Genomic DNA, 21,247 nt, shown 5'->3' on the forward strand with positions numbered 1-21,247 from the left:
AGGGAGAAATGGGCTGGCGCGGGGTGGGGAGGTACACGAGCCCCCCTCCGGGCCCGGCTACCGCAGACACCCTGCTTGGTCCTCATCCCGCATGCACACACACACACACACACACACAAGCCCACCTCCCCTATATCGTGCGCCTGCAGAGGACTCTTGAGGGCAGAACGATGGCGTGGGATTAAAGCAGGGTCTTCGGAGAGGAGCAGCTGGCTGAGATCTGAAAAGGCACTCTGATCCCAACCCTGGCGTCACCCCTTAACGGTGCGGGAGTTGGGCTCAAGCAGGTGGCCGTGTGCCCATTCCAGCCTCAACGAACCTTCCTAGGAGTAAGTGCCTGGCCCCGGTACCCCCAGGCGGAGATCCAGTGAGGCCCGGGCAGCCTCAGGGTCCAGCAACCGCGGGGATGGAAGGCGGTGGCACAGAAGGGAGCGAGGCTGTTCCCTCTCTTTGGCGAATGGGGACGCTCCGGCCTTGACTCCCCGCGCCGCTCCAGGGAACCCCAGGCCATGGCGGGGAAAGCAGGGCGCCCAGTGCAGCCCGGGATGCCAGGGCGGCCAGGAGCAGCGGCGTGTGAGCCACGGGAAGGAGGTCCCGCATGAAGATTTATGGCCGTATCCGGCCCCCTGTGCACCGAGCACGTCTCCGACCTCTCCGAGACAAACAGTGGAATGGAAGACCCGACCCGGGCCGGGGAAAGCGGCCAGGGCCGGAGGCGGAGCCGAGACGAGCCGGGATCCTCCAGGCCGAGCCTGCTGCTTCAGCCCTGGCTCTGCCCACCCAGCGCTCTTGTCCCTGCCGCGTTCGGGCTTGGGCGCCGCGTCCTTGGTCTTCCTGGAGGGTCGGGACCCCTCTTGGCTGGGCTGGCTGAACCTCGGCTCGGCGCCGAATCATGGCTGAGCCAGTCTCAGCACCAGAGGGATGGCGAGAACGGATGTCCCGGGCGCAGCCTCTCCGGGTTTTCGCGGTGCCCGGGCGGGAGCTCCCTGGTTGCCAGACCCGGGACCTGGAAAACTGGCGCTTTTAAGCCCCAGATCCGGCCAGGGCTTCCCGAGCCGGTGGCAGAGGCTGGCGAACGCTCGAGGTCCCTTTCACCAAGAAGCTGGCACAGCGAGGGAACTGAGGTCCACACCGGGAAGGCGGTTTGGGGAGACGGGTGGTGGTGGCTCATATGTCTTCGCCTACGAAAGGATGCCCATTTTCTTCCCGGGAAGGGTAAGGGGAGAATGTATTCAGGCGGCCAGCAACACCAGGGTTCCAGAAAGAGTCGGGTTCAGCCCTGAAAAGAACAGAGTTGACCAAGGCGCGGGGCTGTGCCTCCACGACAAAGGCGCGGCCGAGGAGAACCGGACTCAAAGTTGGGCTGTCCTTTGGTTTTAAAACAAAGGGGAATAATTTTGTCAGTGGGGCCTCGTGCACAGAGCCGGAGGCCTAGAACACACAAAAGGCCTCGGCTCTGGCGGCCCAGGCTGGCCGTGGACAAGAGCGCGGGCCTGGGCAGGCTCTCCGGGAACTGAGGTTCAAGTTGCGAGGAGGTCCCCCCTCCAGCCGATTTTCCGCCCAGTCAGTACAAAACACACACACACACGCACACACACACTGCGTCAACACACTTTTTGGCCAAGGATCCCGCCGGGTAAACACAAGTATGTGGCGGGGGGGTGGGGGGAGAAGGGGGAGGCGGAAGATGGCGGCCAGACCCGGGCGGACCGCGGACCCGGCGCCTCCTACCCGCCCCGCGCAGGGCGCCCGGCCGGGCTTTGACGTCTCAGTGTGGTCCGCCGGAGCGGGCAGGGTGCTTCCGCAGACCCCGAAGCTTGGCAAGGGATTCCCCAGAGGTGCCCGACGACCGTCGGCGGGGGTCTGCGAAGGAGCCCGGCTGCGCCCACCACTCGGCCTGGGATCCGTCCTCAACCCCCCCCCCCCGCCCCAAGATGGCTCCCGGCCGCTGTTTACCCAGCGACTGCGGGGGCGCCGGGGCGCGGGGCCCGGCGGGCGGGGGCGAGGGGGCGGCAAAGACTAGGGCGCGCACCGATCGGCCGGGGCGGGCGGCTCCTCGGCGGGGCCCGCTGCGCCCCCACGAACGCCGCGCTCGGAGAGCCCGCGCTGGCAGGCCGTCCTGCGCACCCCGCGGCCAGGACCCGGGAGCAGCTGCCTCCGTGTCCCCAGGCCCGGCGCCCAGCCGGGCTCCGGAGGCGACCCGCGCGGCCGCGGGTGTGAGTGTGTGCCGGGAGGGCGGCGCGAGGGGGCTGGGGCCCACAAAGGCCCAGGAGGAGGGGGCAGGCGGAGGGGGGGGGGTCTCGCCTGCCCCGAACCTCGACCCTAATGAAATGCAGGCTCGGATCGCCACGCAGAGAAAGGCACATACTTGGAAAATGCAAACGCCATTGGCAAATGCAGGGCAAACAGGCAGAATTTTTATTAGCAACTAAATGATTTATGGCACACATACCCCGCCATCACAATTACGGCGTCTTGGAGCATCCAGGGGTGAAAACATTAAACATTTATAAAAATCGGCTTTGTTTTTTTCCGCCCCTCAAGTCCTTTGTATTCCCCACCTCAACTTTCTCAAGATATATTTTGCTTGAGCTATACGAAGATTAAAACAAAACAAAACATTCCAGATCAAGGGCGGGGATAATGGGGTGGGGATCAAGGTCTGGGCTCCGAATATTGGAGGGCAACCAGGGGGGTGGGGAAACGATGGGGGCTCAGGCGTGGGAGGGCTTATTAGGGACCCACAAAGGCTTTCGGATAAGGTTCAAGGATGCTAGGCGCCTACCCGGGCTGCGCCCCCACGCACAGCCCCTTCCCCCTGCCTTGGCTTCTAGCAGCCCCGCGCAGCTCAAATGCATTTATTTCTGCAGTCAACCCCCTCCCCCAAGGCACACAAGACACAATACCTCCTTTCTCTAACCCCCCTCTCCTCTCCGTCTTTGCTCCTGGCCGTTCCGGGGCCGCACCGGGAACCTCCCGCCGCCCCGGCCGCCACTGAGACCTTCGCGCGGACACCGCCGCTGTTCCCCTCGGCTCCGGCTATTTTCGTTCCTTTCTTTACTTCTCACTCCTCCCTCCTCCCCCTGCGGAGCTCCAGCTTCCAAAAGAGGGCAGCCTCGAAACCAGCGCAGAGGCTCCTGCAGGGCAACTTGAAACTGCCCTCAAGAGGCTGAACTTTTTTCCTCAAATTTATACTGGAATTAAATTAGACACCCCCAGTTGGCTTTCTCCAAGCCTACCCCTCCCCGTCCGTTTTCTTCTAAAAGTGGAGAAAAGAAAGTAGAACGGACGGGCGCCAACTAGCTCATTTTCCCCCCTCCAGAAAAGTTGCTTAAAAATGGATTAAAAAAAAAAACAAAAAAACCCAGCGATGCGAAAACGCTGAGTCCGCAGCGCAGGGCGAAAGAGCGGGCTTCTCTTGTTTTAATTAAAATCTAATCACCGCGGTTGCTCTCCGAGGCAGGATCGGCAAGGATTTCTGCCCCTCCAAGCTTCCATTTGAGGGTACGTAATGCCCAGCCGGGCATGGGTCCCTGCGGGGCTGCAGAGAGAGGGTGAGGGGCCCCCAGGGCGGCCCCTCCGACCGCGTCCGCAGTCCTTGCGCCCGCAGCCAAGTAGGTTGCCGCGGGCAGCTCCCGGCGACTCCACTCAGAAAGGATTTTGCTGAAAGCGCAAAATAAAAGTACAAAGTCTGGGGGATTGGTGCTCCCCTCCCCCTTTAGCTGCCGCGGCCAGCCAAGCACTTTTTGGGCTTGGCTTCTGCTTCCTCTGAGCTCAACAGATTTTTTTTTTCCCGGTCTCGCCCTCCCTGGAGGGGGCGCGGCGGATGGAAGGCGAGAGAGGCCCCCAGCCAAGAGGTTTTTAATATTACACTTTAATAGGTTTCAGAAGGCCCCGTGGAGAAATGCTAATAGGCTGAAATGTCAGAATCGAGAGGGAGTCAGTTCGCGCTCAGCCGATCTAATCCTTTTTTCTGCTCTGATTTTTTTTTGGGGGGAGGGGTGGGGAGAGCCCACGCAAAGAAAGGCTTTGGGGAAGGGCGCGCGGTGCAAAGCGCCACAGCCCCGGCCGGGGCCGAGCGGGGGGTGCGCCCTGGCCCGCGTTTCTATAGGAACCCCTTTTAGAAGATTAGAGACTCACCCGCTACCCGCCGCCGCGGCCTCTCCAAAATATTAATCAGTAACCATCTGACACAGGGTTTCAGGGAGGGACCCGCAGGCCGGGGCTAGGAAAACGGCCTTCACGCCTGCCCATCCCACCCAACCGCGCTGCTGGGGGAAAAGGAATGAATCGCTGCTTTGTTTTAAAAGGGGGAGTAAAAAAGGGAAAAAGCAGCCCTTGTCTGTTTTGGCGTCTCCACCGCGCATTCTAGAAGGCGCGCCCCAGGGGAGGTAGGGGGCCGGGGCCCGGGCGCGGGGTGCTGCCCGCCGGGCCCCAGACCCTTCCCGGCTCGCTGGGCTTGTCACCTCCTCCTGCGAGCAGGAAGCTGACAGGCGGCCCATTAAACCGCGCCTTGCAAAGCCCTGGATTGCGGCGACAACCATCTTCCTCTATTTTGATCACTCAGCCTAGACGCCGGGGGAGGGGGTAGGAAGAGAGAGGAGAGGGAGGAAGGGGGGGGTTCGAGCTGGTGGAGGGGGAGGGCTGCCTAGAAACGGCCGGGAAAAATTCTCACCACCAGTTTTGATCATTCAGCCCCGCCGTGGGGAGCCTGGAAACTGCTGGAGCCCCTAGGTCCGTAATTGGTTTTATAGGAATGGCTGAGGGCCAAGGTGTTTACATGCGTGTGATTGGCGGTACGCGCGGCCAATGGATGGCGGCCGGGGGCTGGCCTGGTGGGGGGAGGCGGGCGCCCGGGAACAATGCGTGTTTCTTCGCTGGAGAGTACTCCCCTCCCCCAGCTGCCCCCTCCCCCTCCCCCTCCCTCTGGCTTTTTTTTTTTTTTTTTTTTTTTTTTTTTTTTAGATCCAGCGAGAGGAACTTGAAAGGGGGGTTGTGTAATGTACCTTTTCCAATCCCGGGCTGTATATGGAGATTTGGGATTCTTTAAACCGGCGCTACCTGGATTTTATTAAAAAGCGGGGAGCTCGGCGGGAGGAAAGCTGGCTTTTCCGGGGGCTGCGGGAGCCGGGCCGCGGGAGGGCGGAGGAGTTGGCGCGCCGAGCGCTCGGCCCGGGGAGCGGTTTTCTACCAAAAAAAGGAAAGGCGGGCAAAAAGTGTGAGGCGGCTGCGGGTGGCGAAGGGGAGCAGCAGCCGCGGGATGGCGGGCAGCACGGGCGCCTAGCCGCGCCGGGAGCCGGGGCCACCACCGGAGTCGCCGTCGCCGGAGCCCAGAGCCGGGAGCCCCGCCGCGCCAGGTACGCTGCCGGGCCGCCCGTCCGTCCCTGGCCGGGCGCGAAGGTCTCCAAACTTCTTCATCTGACCCCCCACCCCGCCTCACCCTCGGGGTCCTCGGGAGGATCCCCGCAGCTCTGCGGTCCCCGATTACGGGATCGGGGACCGGCATCGGCGAGGTGGGGGCGCCCTGGGATGGGTGGGGGCGGGTCGCTGTGCCTCGGGCGCCCACCTGAGCCCTCAGCCCCGTTTCAGCCCGCCCAGCCGGGCTGAGGGGCGTCGGTTCCCTTCTCGGTTCCCGGCAGGCGGCGGGGGAGCCAGGGACGCCGAGACGTTTTCGATTATAGGCTGTTTTTAATTAAAAGCCGGAATTCAGCCATTTTAACTGCATTTAAGTGGGGGAGAAAAGTAGAGAGAACGCAGCGGAGCCCACAGATGGCCGAGCCAGCTTCTTTACCAGAGCGAGGGGGTTCCAGGGGCCTTCACCTCGACTTCCCCGAAGTGGGGCGTTGGGGCATGCTCCGAAGCTCTAGCTTTTAAAAGAAAGCTGCACAAAGAGCATTTAAAAAAAAAATCACGGAAAGCTCATCGCCTCCTTAAGACATGTATCCTCGGATGTGGCGATCTTAGATTTTTCCAAAGTAAACGCGGATCTGGTAACCAGAGCCTGATGGGAGTGAGCGAGGGAGGGAGGGAAGAGGGTGTTTGTAACCAAAACCGGGTTAAAATAAGCACCCTTAGCAAAGTTGGGGAGGGAGGCTGGAGAAGGAGGCCGGGAGGTCAGCGGCTGAGGGGGTCTGCAGTTCGGGGGGCTGGGCGCCGGTCGCAGGGCGGGCACCCGGGAGCCGGTGGCTTTGGCGTGGATCGGTGGCTCTAGGAAACGCCCGGGCCTCTCGGAATCAGGAATCCGAGCTGCTGCGGGCAGACGGAGAGCGAGGGCAGGGTTGGCTCCAAGACCCCCTCCCGCCCCCATGGGAATCGGCAAACGACAAATCTTTTAAACAAACAGCTTTAAACTGGAACTACAGGGGGATTTACCCAACGCTGGGGGAGGCGCCCCTTGGTCGGCCCGCGCTGCAAAGGTTTTCTTTGTAGGTTATTTTTGGGTTGGGGGGGGGGAGCTAGGGTAGGAGCGAGACCCTTCAGCCCCCTGCTTACCCTCTGACCGCCCCCCTCCCCCCAAATCCCCCGCGCCAGGCCACGTCCTAGGGCCGCAGGATTCCCAGGCCAAGGCGCTGGAAAATGAAACCAAAGCTTGTTTTGAAGGATTCTTTCCAGTGCTCGGGCGAGAATGCCACGTCTCGGGTCCTCGGACTCAGACTCTGCGACTCACAGTCGCCCGAGGGGGGCGGCGGGAGGAGGCACGAGCCTCTTTAAAAATAATAAACCAGCTTTGCATCTTCTCTCCTGGAAAAAAACGAAAAAAACCGAAAAAACAAAAGACAACACTAATTGGCGGCTCAGGGCGAATTTAGGGAAACCAGACTCAAAAAGGCAGGCCAGGGGCCAAAAAGGTTAAATATTAAACTTTCCGGATCAGATAGTGACCCAGTGTTTAGGGAGACATTTCGAACTGCTCATGGAAAGGTTTCACGGTTTGAAACCCCGGAGCATGTGACGCCCAGGAATCAGTCCCACTCGGGAGGTTTGTATTTATGCCGCCCGGGCGCGGCCGAGGGGCCTTCCCCGGTTTCGGGAGGACCCGTAAGCCGCCAAGCCAGTTTAGGCTGGGGCGCAGCGCGCCACCGGCCACTTTCCGAGCCGGGTCCCCGGGAACCGCGGCCGCCGGAGCAAGGAGCATGGATTTTTACTTTCTATGGAGGACGGGTTACCCCCGATTTTATTTCTGGCCACCAGATCCGCATTCCTCGACCCCGAACGGCAAGACGACTTTCTGAAACTTTGTTGTCTTTTTCCCCCCTTCCCTTTTCCTTTTCCCCCCTTCTGTTTCTTCCGCGGCCCGTGTCCTTTCCCCGCCAAGACGCCGTGTGCGCCGCCTCGCGCAGCTCCGCCTGGCCGCCCGGAGGGGCCCCACCGCCGGCCGCCCGTGCGCCCCGGGCCGCGGGCCCGCAGCCGAGCGCAAACCCCGCTGGCCGCCGCCGCCATGCACGCCGCGGAGCCCCCGCCGCCCGAGGACTCTGGGACTACGCCGAGGCCGAACTTTTAGGTCCCACTGAGCGAGGCCCGCGGGCCGGGTGGGGGGCTGGCTGCGGCACTCCCGCGGAGGATGGATGGCCGAGACTTCGGGCCCCCGCGGTCCGTGCACGGCCCCCCGCCGCCGCTGCTGTCCGGCCTGGCTATGGACAGCCACCGCGTGGGCACTACTGCGGCCGGACGCCTGCCTGCTTCTGGCTTGCCCGGCCCGTTGCCGCCCGGGAAGTACATGGCTGGCCTCAATCTCCACCCGCACCCGGGTAAGTGCCTTGCGCCGTGGCCGCCCCCTCCTGCCCCCCCCCCCCCGGGATCTTGGGGAGGGAGGCCCGGGAAAAACTGTTCGGCCTGTTCCTTGGCGTTCTTGGGACGCGGCACGTCTCTTTCCCTGGGAGGGTCCACGGGGGTGCGGGCAGGCTCAGCTCCCAGGGCGGGGAGACCCCCGGGCCCGGGACGGAGGCCATTCCCGAGGCCCCGGAGGAGAGGGTGCGCGGCTCGGCTGCTTTCCCCCGTGCGCCATGCCCTCCCGAAGCATATGCATCTGCCGAAACCGGGGCCTCCGGGGGCGATTCCGACTCCCGGGCCCCTGCTGCTCCGGGCCAGACTGGGGTTTTCAAAACCTGGGCGAGAAAAGAACAAGCCCCCTCCACACCCTTTGAGACGTCCGTTCCCCGAGCTCGAATCCTTTTCTTGGCAAACGCCCTTGCCCGGCGCCCGTGGGCCGTTCTAGCCCCTCCACTCGCAGCGTGCGGGGTTTCCGTCCCGCCCCGGCGTCGGAGGCTGCGGGGAGAACGGAGACCACGGCCTCGGGCGGGCGGGGACCGTCTCGCCACCTCTCGGCCCCCGGGAGGAGAGCGGCGGCCCCGGGACTCACACCCCGGTAGGAGGGCAGCGACTGCGGCCCCAGGAGCCCCTTGTTCTCCGGCGGGAAGGCGGGCGCGCGGCGCGGTGGGGCGCAGAGACTGGGCCGCCGCCATCCCGAAGCTCGGGGAAGGAAGCGGCGTGCGAGCGGATCTGGCCGGGCACGAGCGGCGGAGGGAAAACCTTGGGCCTGACATCGAACCTCGGGAGAAGGTGGCCGAGAGGGCCGCGGAGGCCTCTGCCTTAACCCGAGAGGGGCCGCTGAGGCTCGGTGGGGACGGCCCCCGGGCGGGAGAAGCTCGTCCTGGGCGGGCCGCGACCGCTGCAGTCCAGCCGGGTGGGAAGGGAGGCGAGGGGCACCTCCAGACCTGCCGCCGGCCGCCGAAGGACACCCGCTCCCTCCTCCCCGGCTGCCTCCAGCTGCTTTGCTTGGCGTCCTACGCTTCACTTGAAAAAAAGCCACCTCTCCCACTCCAGAGTGTAGTCTGGGACTCTTGCGATTTCTCGGGGAGCCGCCGACTCTCCCCTCGGCCTTGGAAGGGACTCCTCCGGCCGCAGTGGCCGCCTTGGCCCTGTCCCACCTACCCTGCCCGCTCGACCGAGGCCGCGCTGGCCGGTTTTGCCTGTGTCTTTGATTTTTTTTACGGAACTTTTCAGGAACCGGAGTCCCGGGGCTCAGAGGGACAAAGGGCCTTTGTGAGGCGCCGGGCAGGGGAGGGGCACACGCGGGGGCCGCGAGCCCGGGCATCCCTGCCCGCCGGGGTGCGAGGACTGGGTCTTGGCTTGGGGGCTCGTGCCCGTGTCCCCCCTGGAGCTGAGGCCGCATTCTGCCCAGGGGGCCGTGACCAGGGCTATGGTTTTCTCTACCGTGGTGCCAGGATCCCAGGGAGGGGTTAGGGGCTGCCCGCGTGGCCATCCCCTTTTGCCCGCCCTGAGGCCAGGGTAATTTTTGTGTTTGCCTCTCTTTTGAGTTCATCCCTTCACTTAGTTCACCCCAGGGTCGTGGCGGCATCCCTCGGCCTGGGAGTCAGACCCTGGGTCTTCCTGGCTGGGGGTGCCTTCCCTGGTCTCTGTGTCCCCACCACCCCCCCCCCCCCCGCCCCCCGCCAGGGAGAAGGCGTCCCATCTCCAGCCTGGTTCCTGCCTGACAGAGCCATGTGCCCTAATGAGAAGCAGTGAAAACAGCTACTACTCAAGGGGGTGCCTCTGGCAGCCTGCAGTGTGCCAGGGCCCAGCGGGCAGACTAACGCCCATTAGCTAGATGGGGAGGCTGAGGCTGGATAGGTGAAGAACCTTCACAGCGGCAGGCAGGACAAGGAAGTCCAGCTGGAGGTGGCCGCAGAGGCCTGTCTTCTGAGCCTCCTGCTTTAGAAGCCGTCTGCCTCCTGCATGCTTGGCAGCTGAGGTCATGGAGGAAATAGCAAGCAGGCTTGGAAAGTGCTGCTGTGGCCATGCTCACCTGCGAAGGAAGGGTTGGGGTGGGGGGCAAGCTGGCGCTGTCCCTCGCTGCCTCCACCTTGAGTGGCCTCAGGGAGACCCTGGACCCTAGGCCAACGCCCAGAGCCCAACCCAGTGCTAATCCTATTAGCCAGGAGGTAGAGAGCTGTTTCCCATTCACTGCTCGGGTGGGGTGGATTACAGATTCCTCAACCCAGCCCCCCTCCCCCTCTTTCTTTGCTGGGTGCAGGTGCTAAGTTTTCTCTTTCAGGTGCTTCTCCTACTTGGCTGTCAGCTTCTTAGGTCTGGCCAGCGTTATCAGCCCTATCTTTATTTGTTTGTTTTTGTTCTGGGAAGCCAGGAGAGGCTGAGCCATTTGCCCTGGGTCACACAGCGAGGCAGTGTGAGACCGGATTACCTCCGACCCCTTCCTAGTCTGCTGTCCAGAGTGGGTAGGGGAGCCTGTGAATCTACCAGAGCTGCTCCCCTGGGAGACTCTGGGAGAACTCCTGGCCGGAGGGGGACCCTGGCTAGGGCTGGGCTGTGGCCACCAGGGCACTGTGGTGAGTGAGGATCCCCGGGGTGGGCGTGGGGGGGATGCCTTTTTGCATCCTCGGTCTAGGCTGAGGGCTTTGGCTCTTTCCTGTGCAGAAAAAGAGGCAAATAAAGAATAAATGGGGTTTGGTTGGCCATTACCTTGCGGGTAACCTTGGATATTATTATACAGAGTGAGCTCTTAAATGTTCTCAGCAGTCAGTGAAATGGACAAGTAAGTGACAAGCACCTGGTAGGCTCCCCTCTTCAGTTCTGGGGCTGGGAGCCCTGGACCCAGCCCTCCTCGGGCTGCAATTAAAGACCTATTAGCAGGATTTTGTACTTGGATGTTTATTCTCCCTGCCCCCACTCCCTGGGCTGGCTGGGCCCCGCAGGATACATGAATGGGGGGTGGAACCCAAGGATCAGGACCAGGAGGCCATGCACTTTGGACTGGCCAGTGGACAATAGGGGGCCACGGGCCTTCTCCAGGGTCCATCAGCTCTATCTCTGGAATCCAGCCCGTCGGCCTACTGGGATTGATTTAAAGAGATTAATCAGTGGGACTGGCCGGTGGAGTGATACGATCCAAAGATAAAGGAGATTTGCTGGGTGCTTCCTCCTCTCTGAGGCCTGGGGCAGGTTCTGGACTCTGGATGGGGGGCGGCAGGGGGCTCCTGGGCTCCCTGACTCTCCGAGCCTACTGGTTCCTTAGCTGTCAACCCAAACACTTCCTTTCTTCCCTTGTTCATTTACTCGGCAAGCCATTTCCAAGCGTCTCTTGCGCGCCAGGCACTGCTCTGGCTCTGGGAATCCAGCGATGGCCAGACGCAAATCTTTGCCCTCATCGGAGTCCCATTGTAGTGTGGGGGCCAGGCAGTAGTCGCACACACACAGATCGTCGAAGGAAATCGTTTTAAATAGAGATACAGGCTGCGAAGGAAAGAGAATGCCCAGGGTCTGTTTGGGCTGGAGTGAGGGGCTCCCAGGAGTGAGGGACTAGGAGAGGGGAGAGTGACTGCAGCTGCGGGGAGGGGAGAGGGGGACCCTGCAGGTCCCTGAAGGCCAGTAATGAGGTCTTGGAATTTCACACTGAGGAATGAGAAGGCAGTGGAAGGTTTTAAACGGAGAGGGTGATTCAAAGTGAGGGACGTTTTACAGAACTGGTCTGGACTCTCTTTTTCTTTCTTTCTTCTTTTAAATGTTTTTATTTGTTTTTGAGAGAGAGACAGACACAGAAAATGAGAACGAGTTGGGGGGGCGTGCAGAGACAGAGGGAGACACAGAATCTGAAGCAGGCCCCAGGGTCTGAGCTGTCAGCACAGAGCTCCATGCAGGGCTCGAACTCATGAGCTTGAGCTTGGAGATCATGACCTGAGCCCAAGTCAGAGGCTTAAAGGACTGAGCCACCCAGGTGTCCCGGAACTGGTGTGGACTCTTAAAAAACGTCAATGGCATGCCAAGACAGAGGAAGGCCGAGAACAGTTCCTGATTAAAAGACTAAAAAAATGTGACCGCAGAAGGCGATGTATGGCCCGCGATTGGATCTTGGATTGGGGAAGAAATTGCTCTAAAGTACATCATGGGTGCAATTGATGAAATTGGAATATGGGCTGTAGATTAGCTGGTAGTGTCAAATCAATATTAGGTTTCATGAAGCTGATAACTGGACCGTGGTTATGTAAGAGAATGCCCTTGTGCTTTGGAAGTAAGAACACTGAAATGTCTAGGGACAGGGGACATGATGGCCACAACTTACTCTCAGGAATGGCTCAGGAAGAGACAAATTTATAGACGTATGGGAGACACCCATAAATCGCTGAGCCCGAGTTACATACAGGGTGAGAAAGTTCACAATGGCTGGACCTGGGGAAGGTCATATGGCAGGTCATTGTACTATTTCAAACTTTTCCCCGAGTTTGAAATTATTTCAAAATAAGCATTTAGCAAAATTGGTCTGGGCTGCCAGCTGGAGATTGTGTGGTGGGTAGTCCGTGGCAAGGAGGCTGTTAGGGAGGTGATAGTGACCAGGGAGGGAGGCTGGAGGCGGCCAGGGTTTGGGGCTTTGGTGGAGGTCAGGCTACAAGGAAGACGCATGGAGGGGAAGAGAAGGAGGACGGAAGCTGGCTGGATTTTTGGGAGGTGCTGCTTGTGGAGGAATGGGGAGGAACAGATTGGGGAGAGTGCGGTGATTGGGCATTCTTGATTTGGATGGGAGCAGCTTGGGGTGCTTTTGTTCCAGCGTGGACCAGTATGGTCTGAGCTGACTTATCTCCCTCCTGGTCATCGTCAGCCCTGGCCTCCACCCAGACTCCAGCCCCATCACTGTGACCACCCTGTCCTCCTTTACGTCCCAGCCCAGCTTTTGAGGGGACCCATGGGAGCTGGTGTCCGGATAGGTCTTGGGGCTCCCCAGGGGCTCCTGGGAGCCCTGGCCAGCAGTCAGTCTTGGCCCCCAAGGTCAGGGTCCTGACCACACTAGCTGCCCACGGAGGCCTGGCATCTGACTCCGGAGGAGGTCAGGCTATTAGGTGGGAAACACCAAAGCTCTGTGCCACCTTTGCAGGCCCACAGATGCAGCCATCACCTGCATCCGAGTTTCCTTCGTGAGCTAATGAAAGCGAACAAAAAAACCCTCTTCATGCGCTCTCCCAATCTTGCACATTCTGGGCCTTCGAGCCAGCTGAAGATTCTACCCTTTGATCTCTGGATAAAGAACTGCTTTATCTGGAGGCAGGTTGGCCTCGGAGCTGAGGTTAGACTGCTGGAGTTTTGGATCTTGCTCCTCCACTTACTGGGTGTGGGATGTTTCTCTAAGCCTTGATTTTCTCATCTATAAAATGAGTCCATTAGTGATACTGAATTCATCCGGCTGTTGTGAAGTTCGAATGAGCAAGTGCCAGCCAGATGCCTAGCATAGGGATGGCCCTCGCAAAAGTTCGAGTAAAAGTGATTGCTGGAATTATAGTCATCATTAACCGATGACTCAACAAGTCATCAAGTTAACAAGCTAATCTCTTGTTCTAGTCCCGTCCTCTCCAGGGGACTTCTGGAATTGTGTATTAGGCCCCTCTGAATGGCCCATGGGCTTCTGGGACTCCAGGGTCCCACCCTGAACCCGTCAATTGAATCTCTCTCTTTTTTTTTTTTTTTTGAATTTAAAAAAATTAAAATAAAATTTTTTTTTTAATTTAATTTTTTTTAAATTAATTTGGTGTAACAGATATACCGTAAAATGCTTCAATCGTGAGTGTTTAGAACATGGCATATTTACAACACGAACACACCCGTCTAACTACCAACCAGCTCGAGATCAGGGCATTGCCAGCGTCCAGAGGGTGCCATCTTGTTCTCTCCTAGCCACCCTCTACCCCACCTCCAACATCATTTCTTATTTCTGGTACCTTAGAATCGTTGTGCCTATTTTTGAACTTTCTATATATAAGTGGAATCATACGGCGTGCCCTCTTTTCTTTCTGCTTGCTTTCACTCAGTCGTACGTACGTGAGATTTATCCGTATTGCGGTGTGAGGCGGTAATTTATTTCTTGGTGCTGTGTAGTATTATACAGAAAAATAGTACTACTTTATCCCCTCCTGTCGATGGACACTGAGGGTTTGCTATGGATACTGGTGTTAGGAACATGACTTTTGGTATACATACGTACACAGTTGTTTGGATATAGTACCTAGGAGCAGACTGTTTGCTCACAGGGTATATGGAGGTTCAAGCTTTAACAGTTGTGCGTTCTCCAGTGGATGTTCCATTGTACCCTCCTGGCAATATCATTCCACCTCTTCCGCGTCTTCACCATTCCTATGAATATTGTCAGTTTCCTTAAATTCTACTCACGCAGGTGAGTGTGCGTTAGTATCTAATTGTGTGCGCATCTTAAAATCCTTTCCCTCGTTTATTTTTTTTTTAAAGTTTTATTGAGGAATACTCTGCCCACTGTGAAGTTCACCCTTTAAGAGTGTGCGGTTCTGCTTAATGCTAAATATAAACATTAGAGTAAAAGTTACACATCATTTTAAAAGTCAGTTAGTGTTAGAAGAAGAATTATGAAGAAAACCAGCCATCCCCTGCTTCCTGTCTCCCTAGTCTTGATTCCTTTAGTTAACTCTTTTGGCTATTTCTTGAAGCCTTTTCATCCATATTTCTATGTAATAACCTGCTTCTCCTGCTAGGTATTTTTCAGTCTTTGCGATTCTCTGTTGACTTCTGTGGAAGATGAGCATTTTGTGTGGACTGTCTGAGTCTGAATCATGACTCTGCTACTTCTTAGTGTGAGACCGTGGGCAAGTTTCTTTACTTTTCTCTGTGCCTTGAAAATGTTTGTCATCTGTAAAACAGGGGAAAATAATAGTGACTGCTTCAGGAGATTATTGTGAGGATTAAATAGTTAATACATGTAAAACACTTAGAACAGCATCTGGAATATAATAAGCTCTAGTAAGTATTTATTATTGTTGTTATATCATGCCCCATCATGTTTCTTTCCTCTAGCCTCCCAATATATGTGAAATAAAGTCTTGTTTAAACCAGGTTTATTATTATGTGTTTGGCTTTGTAAATATTGCCTACATTTGAGCCAAGTAGTATAATAAAATTCACTTCTTTATTTCCTGGAGTTATTCATTGCCTTTTTTTCCCCCTTTAATTTGCTGGGATTTCTTACAATCTCTGTCTTCCAGTCTCTTGGACTCCTGTTTATTTGGTCATATGTACTGGATTAGTGCCTCTTTTCTTGCATATTTCTTTCCTAGAGTTTTCCATCTTTCTGGTCTAGTCTGGTTTGCCTGGTGCTTGGCCCTGTTTTAGAGCCATAATCCTTCAAACTCCCTTTATCTCTCTGCTGTGTTGGATTTCCTGTTTCCTCACTCCCTTGCTTTCCTTTTTTTTTGTGCTTTACTTCCTTGTTTTGGTAGAGCACATCCTGCTGCAGTTTTCTGTGAAAGAGTCCACGGAAGGCAAGTTTTTTTGAGGCCTGGTGTGCCTGAAAATGCCTCTGTTCTACTGTGATACTTGACAGGCATTTTGGAAATAATTTACCCCTGGTGTTTGAAGGAATTGTAACATCACCTTCCAAATTCCAGTGTTACTTTTGAGTAGTGTGATGCTCTTTTGTTTCTTGATCTTCATGTGTGAACCTTTTCTTTCTTTTTTTTTTTTTTTTATCCTTTTCCAAATGTTTAACATGTTTTAGAACTACATCAAGAGCATTGGCTCTACAATTCATGCACAAACATGCTTCAACACTCTCTAGCCATGTGGTCTTGGACATGCTTTAGTTTTCTTCTTTGTGAATTGAATAATAGTGCCTACCTTTTACCATTTCTATGAAGACTAAATGAGCTTATGTACATAAATGCCCAGGACATTGTTTGGCACAAAGTAAGCCTCATGGATATTAATACTGTTACTATTCTTTTCATCACGTGTGGTCTGAAATTTCATATCGATGTGTCTTCCTGTGGATTCTTTTGCATTTCCTGTGTTGGGTGCTCCATAGGCCATAGTAATCTGGAAACTGAGGTCCTTCAGGCTGAATTATTATTATTTTTTTGAATTAATATTAATTTTATTAGTATTTTGTAATCCCCTTCCCTCTAGTACTCCTATTCGTTAGATATTGGATCTCCTAGACTGATCATCTACTTTTTTTTATACTTTATATTTTATTTTCCATCTCTCTTTATTCAGCTTTCTGGGACATGTTCTTAACTGTCTTCTAACCTTTCAATGTAATGTTTGTAATTTCTAGGAGCTCTTATAATTGGATATTCTTCCTTTTTTTTAATTTTTAGGTTTATTTATTTATTTTGAGAGAGAGAGAGAGAGAGTGGGCATGTGTGCGTGCATGAGCAGGAGGGGCAGAGAGGGAGAGAAGAGAATCCCAAGCAGCCTCTGTGCTGTCTGCACAGAGCCTGATGGGGAGCTCAAACTCACAAACCCGTGATATCATGACCAAAATCAAAGAGTCGGACACGTAAGTGACTGAGCCACCCTGTTCTTGTTTCATGGATACATTAATTCTCATTACTTGGAGAATGTGTGTGTATGTGTGTGTGTGTATATATATATATATTTTTTTTTTTTTTTTCTCACTTGTCTTTCACATTGGAGACTTCCATGGGTGTCTGGTGGTTGATTCTCTGGTGTCTCTTCATATTTAAGATGGGAGGCACAACAAAGCTAGGGGGGACCCATTGACCCTTGTGGAACTCTCCTGAATGTCTCTATAGATCTTTCCCTTTTGAGTTTGCCAGACTCCCAGGCAGGAGTTCCAGTCTCCTGCCCACAGGGGAGCTAAAGCCTGGCTGTTCCCCTTCCAACAGCTGGAACAGGGGAAGAAGGTTTCTACTGAGATCCATTTTTCATTTCGGTCCCACCCCAGCCCTGAGGATGTAGCCAAAGACCCTCAGTGGCTCCACCGGCCCCCTAGTAAGTAAACAGAGGGCTTGTGGGGGGCTCTCCATTCTTTCTCTGCTCCTCTCTGCACCATGGCCTTTGCAGGTGCTGGGTCCAGGTTCTACACCTCTCAGGAATTGCTTGTTTCTCGGTGACCCCCGAGGTTCAGTTGCATTTCTCTCAGCTCCCCACCCTGCCTCTTTGGTCCCTGCTTCCTGCTTCCAGAATGTTGTGAGTGTTGTTTCCTTTCCATTCCTGTATTTTGTTGTTTCTCTCCCCGTTAAGCTGCATTGCTGTTGTTGTCGTGGGGTTCTGGCGTTTGGGAAAGGCTTTGGCAGGACAGAGTCTATGCACCACTTCTGGGATCCAGCCCACTCTCCTTCCCCTGGCCCCTGTGCCTGGGAGGGGAGGCCTGGTTCCTGGGTCCCTGCCTGTCCCACTCATGGGCTTTCTAGCTTTCGGCCAGGGGTTCTAGAAGGCCCTCCTCCCTCCCTCTCTACTTCTTCCTCTAGGCCTAGACCTAGGTAAGGGAGGAAAGAAAATCCACGGGCAAGTCCTCTAATTGCTTTAGAATTGAGAACGTCTGGAGCCCTGGGGCAAGGCTGGAGTGGATGCATTTGCATGTCTTTGGCAGGGTTGAGGCCTTGACGCTCTGGGCTGCTGCGGGATTCCCTTTATTTGGACTTGAGCACCTACTTTGTGGGCTGGGCACCTGGTTGGGGCCAGGCAAAGTCCCAGCCCACAGGGGTCCCATATTCGGGGTGGGAGTAGGACGGGGGTTAAAGCCCCATTGTCCTTCTGTGGTGGGGGTGGGGTCAGCTAAAAGATGTGCTTTGGGATCTGACCCCCTGGGGGGAGCCAGGGTTGCCTCCCAGCGGGAGGGGAGAGGCCTGGTAGCTAGCACAAGGCTGAGTGACGGAGCTGGAGGAACAAAACCCAGCGGCCGTAGCTGGAGAGGCGGGATGGGGAGGGGAGGCTGGGGCCGCCCAGCGGGTCTCCTCCCCTCCTGGCAGGGCAGGGCAGGGCCGGGCAGGGCAGGGCAGCAGCTGGTCGATCTGGCCTGGTGGCTCCTCTCTGCTTGCCTTGGAGGAACCCCTGCAGCTCGACTCACCGCTGTCTCTGCCACACTGATGGGAGCTTGGGGACAGTGGCAGTGGCCACAGGTCCTGTGGCCCAGCCAGAGCACCAAGAATGTGCAGAGCACCAAGAAGGCCCCCCCCCCCGCCCCCCAACCCAGCCTGGAGCTCTGTCCCTCAGCCTTGCTTACCTGTCGTGTGGGACTTACCTCTAGCATAGGGGAGTGCTGTGGTCACGGCTTCGTTCCTTTCCTGCTGCCTTCATTTTACTTTAGAGGAAAGTAAGGCACAGAGAGGTGGTGTTACCTCCCCAAGGCCACACAGCTGGGAAGTGAGGGCCTCTAGAAGCAAGGCCTGACCTGCCAGAAAGCCAGATGCTGGGGAGAGCTTGGTCATTGGTAGGAATTTTTCCTTCTCTTTCCTTTTTTCCTCTCTTGGCTCATTTTAATTTATTCACTTGCTTCAGTTTTTGCAAATTTTGTCAAGGTGAGAGTTTGTAAAAATTACTCATAAAGATTACTTAAAATGTAATCCTTATCATGTTAGTGTTCAGATTGGCCTCTCTCCACCCCCACTGACCTTTCTTTTCCTACAGATTTTTTTTTTTTGAGAGAGAGAGAGAGAGAGAGAAGCGAACACACACACACAAACACACGCGCGCGCGCAGGAGAGGGGCAGAGGAAGAGCAGAGAGAGAATCCCAAGCAGGCTCCACACTCAGCACAGAGTGCCTTGATCCCACAACTATGAGAACATGACCTGAGCCGAAATCAAGAGTTGGACACTTCACCCACTGAGCCACCCAGGTGCCCCATATGGATATTTTTTATTGGGGTTTAAGGTGCACGGAGAAATGGGCATAGATCATTGACGTACAGTTGTATTATTTTTTCACAAACTGAACCCACTGCGTAACGGTCCCCCTGCTCTCTTCCCCCTCCCAAGAGGTGACCTTCTCAAACCACCCGAGATTTGAGTTGCTTGAGTCGCCTGTCTGCGCAGGTAGTACAAGGAAGCATGTGCTGTGTTGCCTTTTGGGTGAGGTGGTGAGATTCACCACGGCCCCGGTCTGGGTGGTGGCAGCTTCTCCTCGCTGGAGATGTTCGTGGTGCGGCCAGGTCACGATTTGTTTATCCGGCTGTTGATGTACATTTGGGTCGTTTTCTGATTTTGACTACTATCGTGGTTAGACTCTGCGCGCGGAAGGCGTAGAAATGCCGACTTGCTGTGCGCGTTTCCACACCTTGCCCTCGGATGTATACCTGCGAGGGCACGGCTGGGTCACGAAGGTTGGCAGATTGTGCCCAACCGGTCGTGAGAGTGGTTGTACCAATTTACGCTTCCTCCAGCCGCGTATTAATATTTAATCCTGTCCATCTTTCCTTGTTGACATGAGCCCCTCTGGCGGGCCCGGATGTGGTAGTTTAAATTCACGTTCCCTCCCTGGTTTTAGAGGCTGAGTACCGGGGCGCCTGGCTGGCTCAGACGGAGGAGTGTGCAACTCTTCATCTCAGGGTTGTGAGTTCGAGCCCCACGTTGGGTGTAGAGAATACTTAAAAAAAAAAAAAAAGCTTAAAAAGAAAGAAAAGAGAATGAGTGCCTTGTTATCAGTTTACTGGCCATTTGGATATCTTATCTGTGACCCTCCGGGTGCCCATTTCTACCTTCTCTTGTCTGACTTTCTCTCATTGAATTGCAGGAGTTCTTTATATATTCCGGATACAGACCCTTCCCTGGTGACGTAGGGCACAGATCTTTTTCCACGCGGTGAGAGAGAGAGAACACGAGCAGGGGAGGGGCAGAGAGAGAGAGGGAGAGAGAGAATCCCAAGCAGGCTCCACACTGCCAACATAGAGCCCGATGCCGGCTTGAACTCATGGATCGTGAGATCGTGGCCTGAGCCAAAACCCAAGAGTCGGACGCCTAACTGGCTGAGCCACCACCCAGGGGCCCCTCCTTTCCTTTTAAGGCTGAATCATGTTCCATTTTATGGAGGGACCGAGTTCTGGTTATCCAGCCGGGCCTTGGGTAGTTCCTACCTTCGGCTGGTGGGAATAATTGTAAATGATGCCTCTCCGAATACGGGTGTGCAGATACCTCCTCGGGAGTCTGCTTCCTATTTGGGGGTAACATTTAGAGACTGAACACGCACACACAACTGCCAGGATTTGGATGGGGATTGCATTGAATCTCTGGCTCAGTCTGACCAAAGTGAGCATCCTAGGAGGTACATCTGGTGATTTCCTTGGGAGGGACCCCCAAAGTGGGTCTGCATGCCTTTCCAGGCCTTGAAGAGTTCTGCTGATTTGCTTTCTGAAAGCTGGGGATGGGCTGGCTCTCTACTCACCCTCCCTGGGTGGCTTCCCACCCCGCCTCCGCCCTCCCCGCAGCCAAACCCCAAATGTGCTCGTTGGAAAGACGAAAATGGCGTCATCCCCTTTTGATACTTCTTTGTAAATCCTAACGAGAAATTTCTTACTGGATTCAGCCATTTGCTGCTGTCGGTGATTTGCTTGGGATTCTTACTGAATGATCAGACTCTTTTTTATACGGCGAGGGCATTAACCCGCTCTCTGGCTTAGACATTACAGAGGTCTGTGCGTCTCGGGATCAGTGGGAGTGAAGGTCATTTTATCTGGAGGGTCCTCACCCTATTTTCAGCTGCTGTCATAGAAACGCCTGAGTCACATGTCGGTGCTCTGGGCTGGAATGAGCTCTTTTCTGGGTGATAACCCTGATTTGATCGTGCTGATGAGATGCTCTGATAGCCTTTGGTGACACTTTAAGGGATACAGCTCCTTTCTGAGGCCGGAACGTTTTAAATAGAAAGGGACGATAGATTTGTTCTGTTTTGGCTAGGGGGAGGCTTTGCTGGGAGTGAAACCAGGCAAATAGGGTCTAGCGTCTGGGTGGTGTGGCTGAGTGGAAAAGTGTAGAATTTGGAGTCAGAGCCTCAATTTCTTCATCTGCAGAAGAGTTAAGAATCCTCCCCTCCCAGGGTTGAGGAGGGTGGGGAGACAGAATGAAGCAAAGCCTCTTGAACACCGAATGCTGGCTGTGAAGCAGGGTCTCAGGAAAGGCTCTGGCTGATCATAACCTCGCCCATCCCTCTCCTCCATAATTGAGCTCCTTCTGTGTGCAGCGTAGGGGGCACTTGGGGTGGAATAAACCCACACTGTAACGTAAGGGTCTGCGGACCCTAGCCAAATTAGGTGTACCTCCGGTTTTTTGTAAATAAAGTTTTATTGGCACAGAGCCCAACAGTTTATGTGTTGTCTGTGGCTGCTTTCCCTGCAGCAGGCAAGATAGGCCCACAGTGCCTAAATGATTTATTATCTGGCCCTTTCAAGAAAAAGCTTGCCGACTCCTGTTCCAGTGGGTGGAGAGGGACAATAAACAAGGAGCTACAATAAAGAAGGAACTAACGTGTGCTTGGTATGATAA

At 55.6% G+C, this 21,247-nt stretch overlaps 1 protein-coding gene across 5 annotated transcripts in view; it reads left to right on the top strand.

The window, feature by feature from the left end:
• The first annotated feature begins 4,962 nt into the window (after positions 1–4,962).
• The window catches only part of TNRC18 (trinucleotide repeat containing 18), an 86,240-nt gene continuing 69,955 nt past the window's right edge, over positions 4,963–21,247 (top strand). For 4 of the 5 annotated variants that reach the window (XM_053213310.1, XM_053213312.1, XM_053213311.1 and 1 more), the window contains exons 1-2: positions 4,963–5,357; positions 7,316–7,748. In XM_053213310.1, coding sequence (XP_053069285.1) covers positions 7,562–7,748 — 187 coding nt within the window. In that variant the 5' untranslated portion in view covers positions 4,963–5,357; positions 7,316–7,561. The remainder of the gene's footprint in view (positions 5,358–7,315; positions 7,749–21,247) is intronic. The other variant, XM_053213316.1, reaches the window with a different exon arrangement.

The sequence above is a fragment of the Acinonyx jubatus genome, chromosome E3 (genome assembly GCF_027475565.1).
Source record: "Acinonyx jubatus isolate Ajub_Pintada_27869175 chromosome E3, VMU_Ajub_asm_v1.0, whole genome shotgun sequence".
NCBI lineage: Eukaryota > Metazoa > Chordata > Mammalia > Carnivora > Felidae > Acinonyx > Acinonyx jubatus.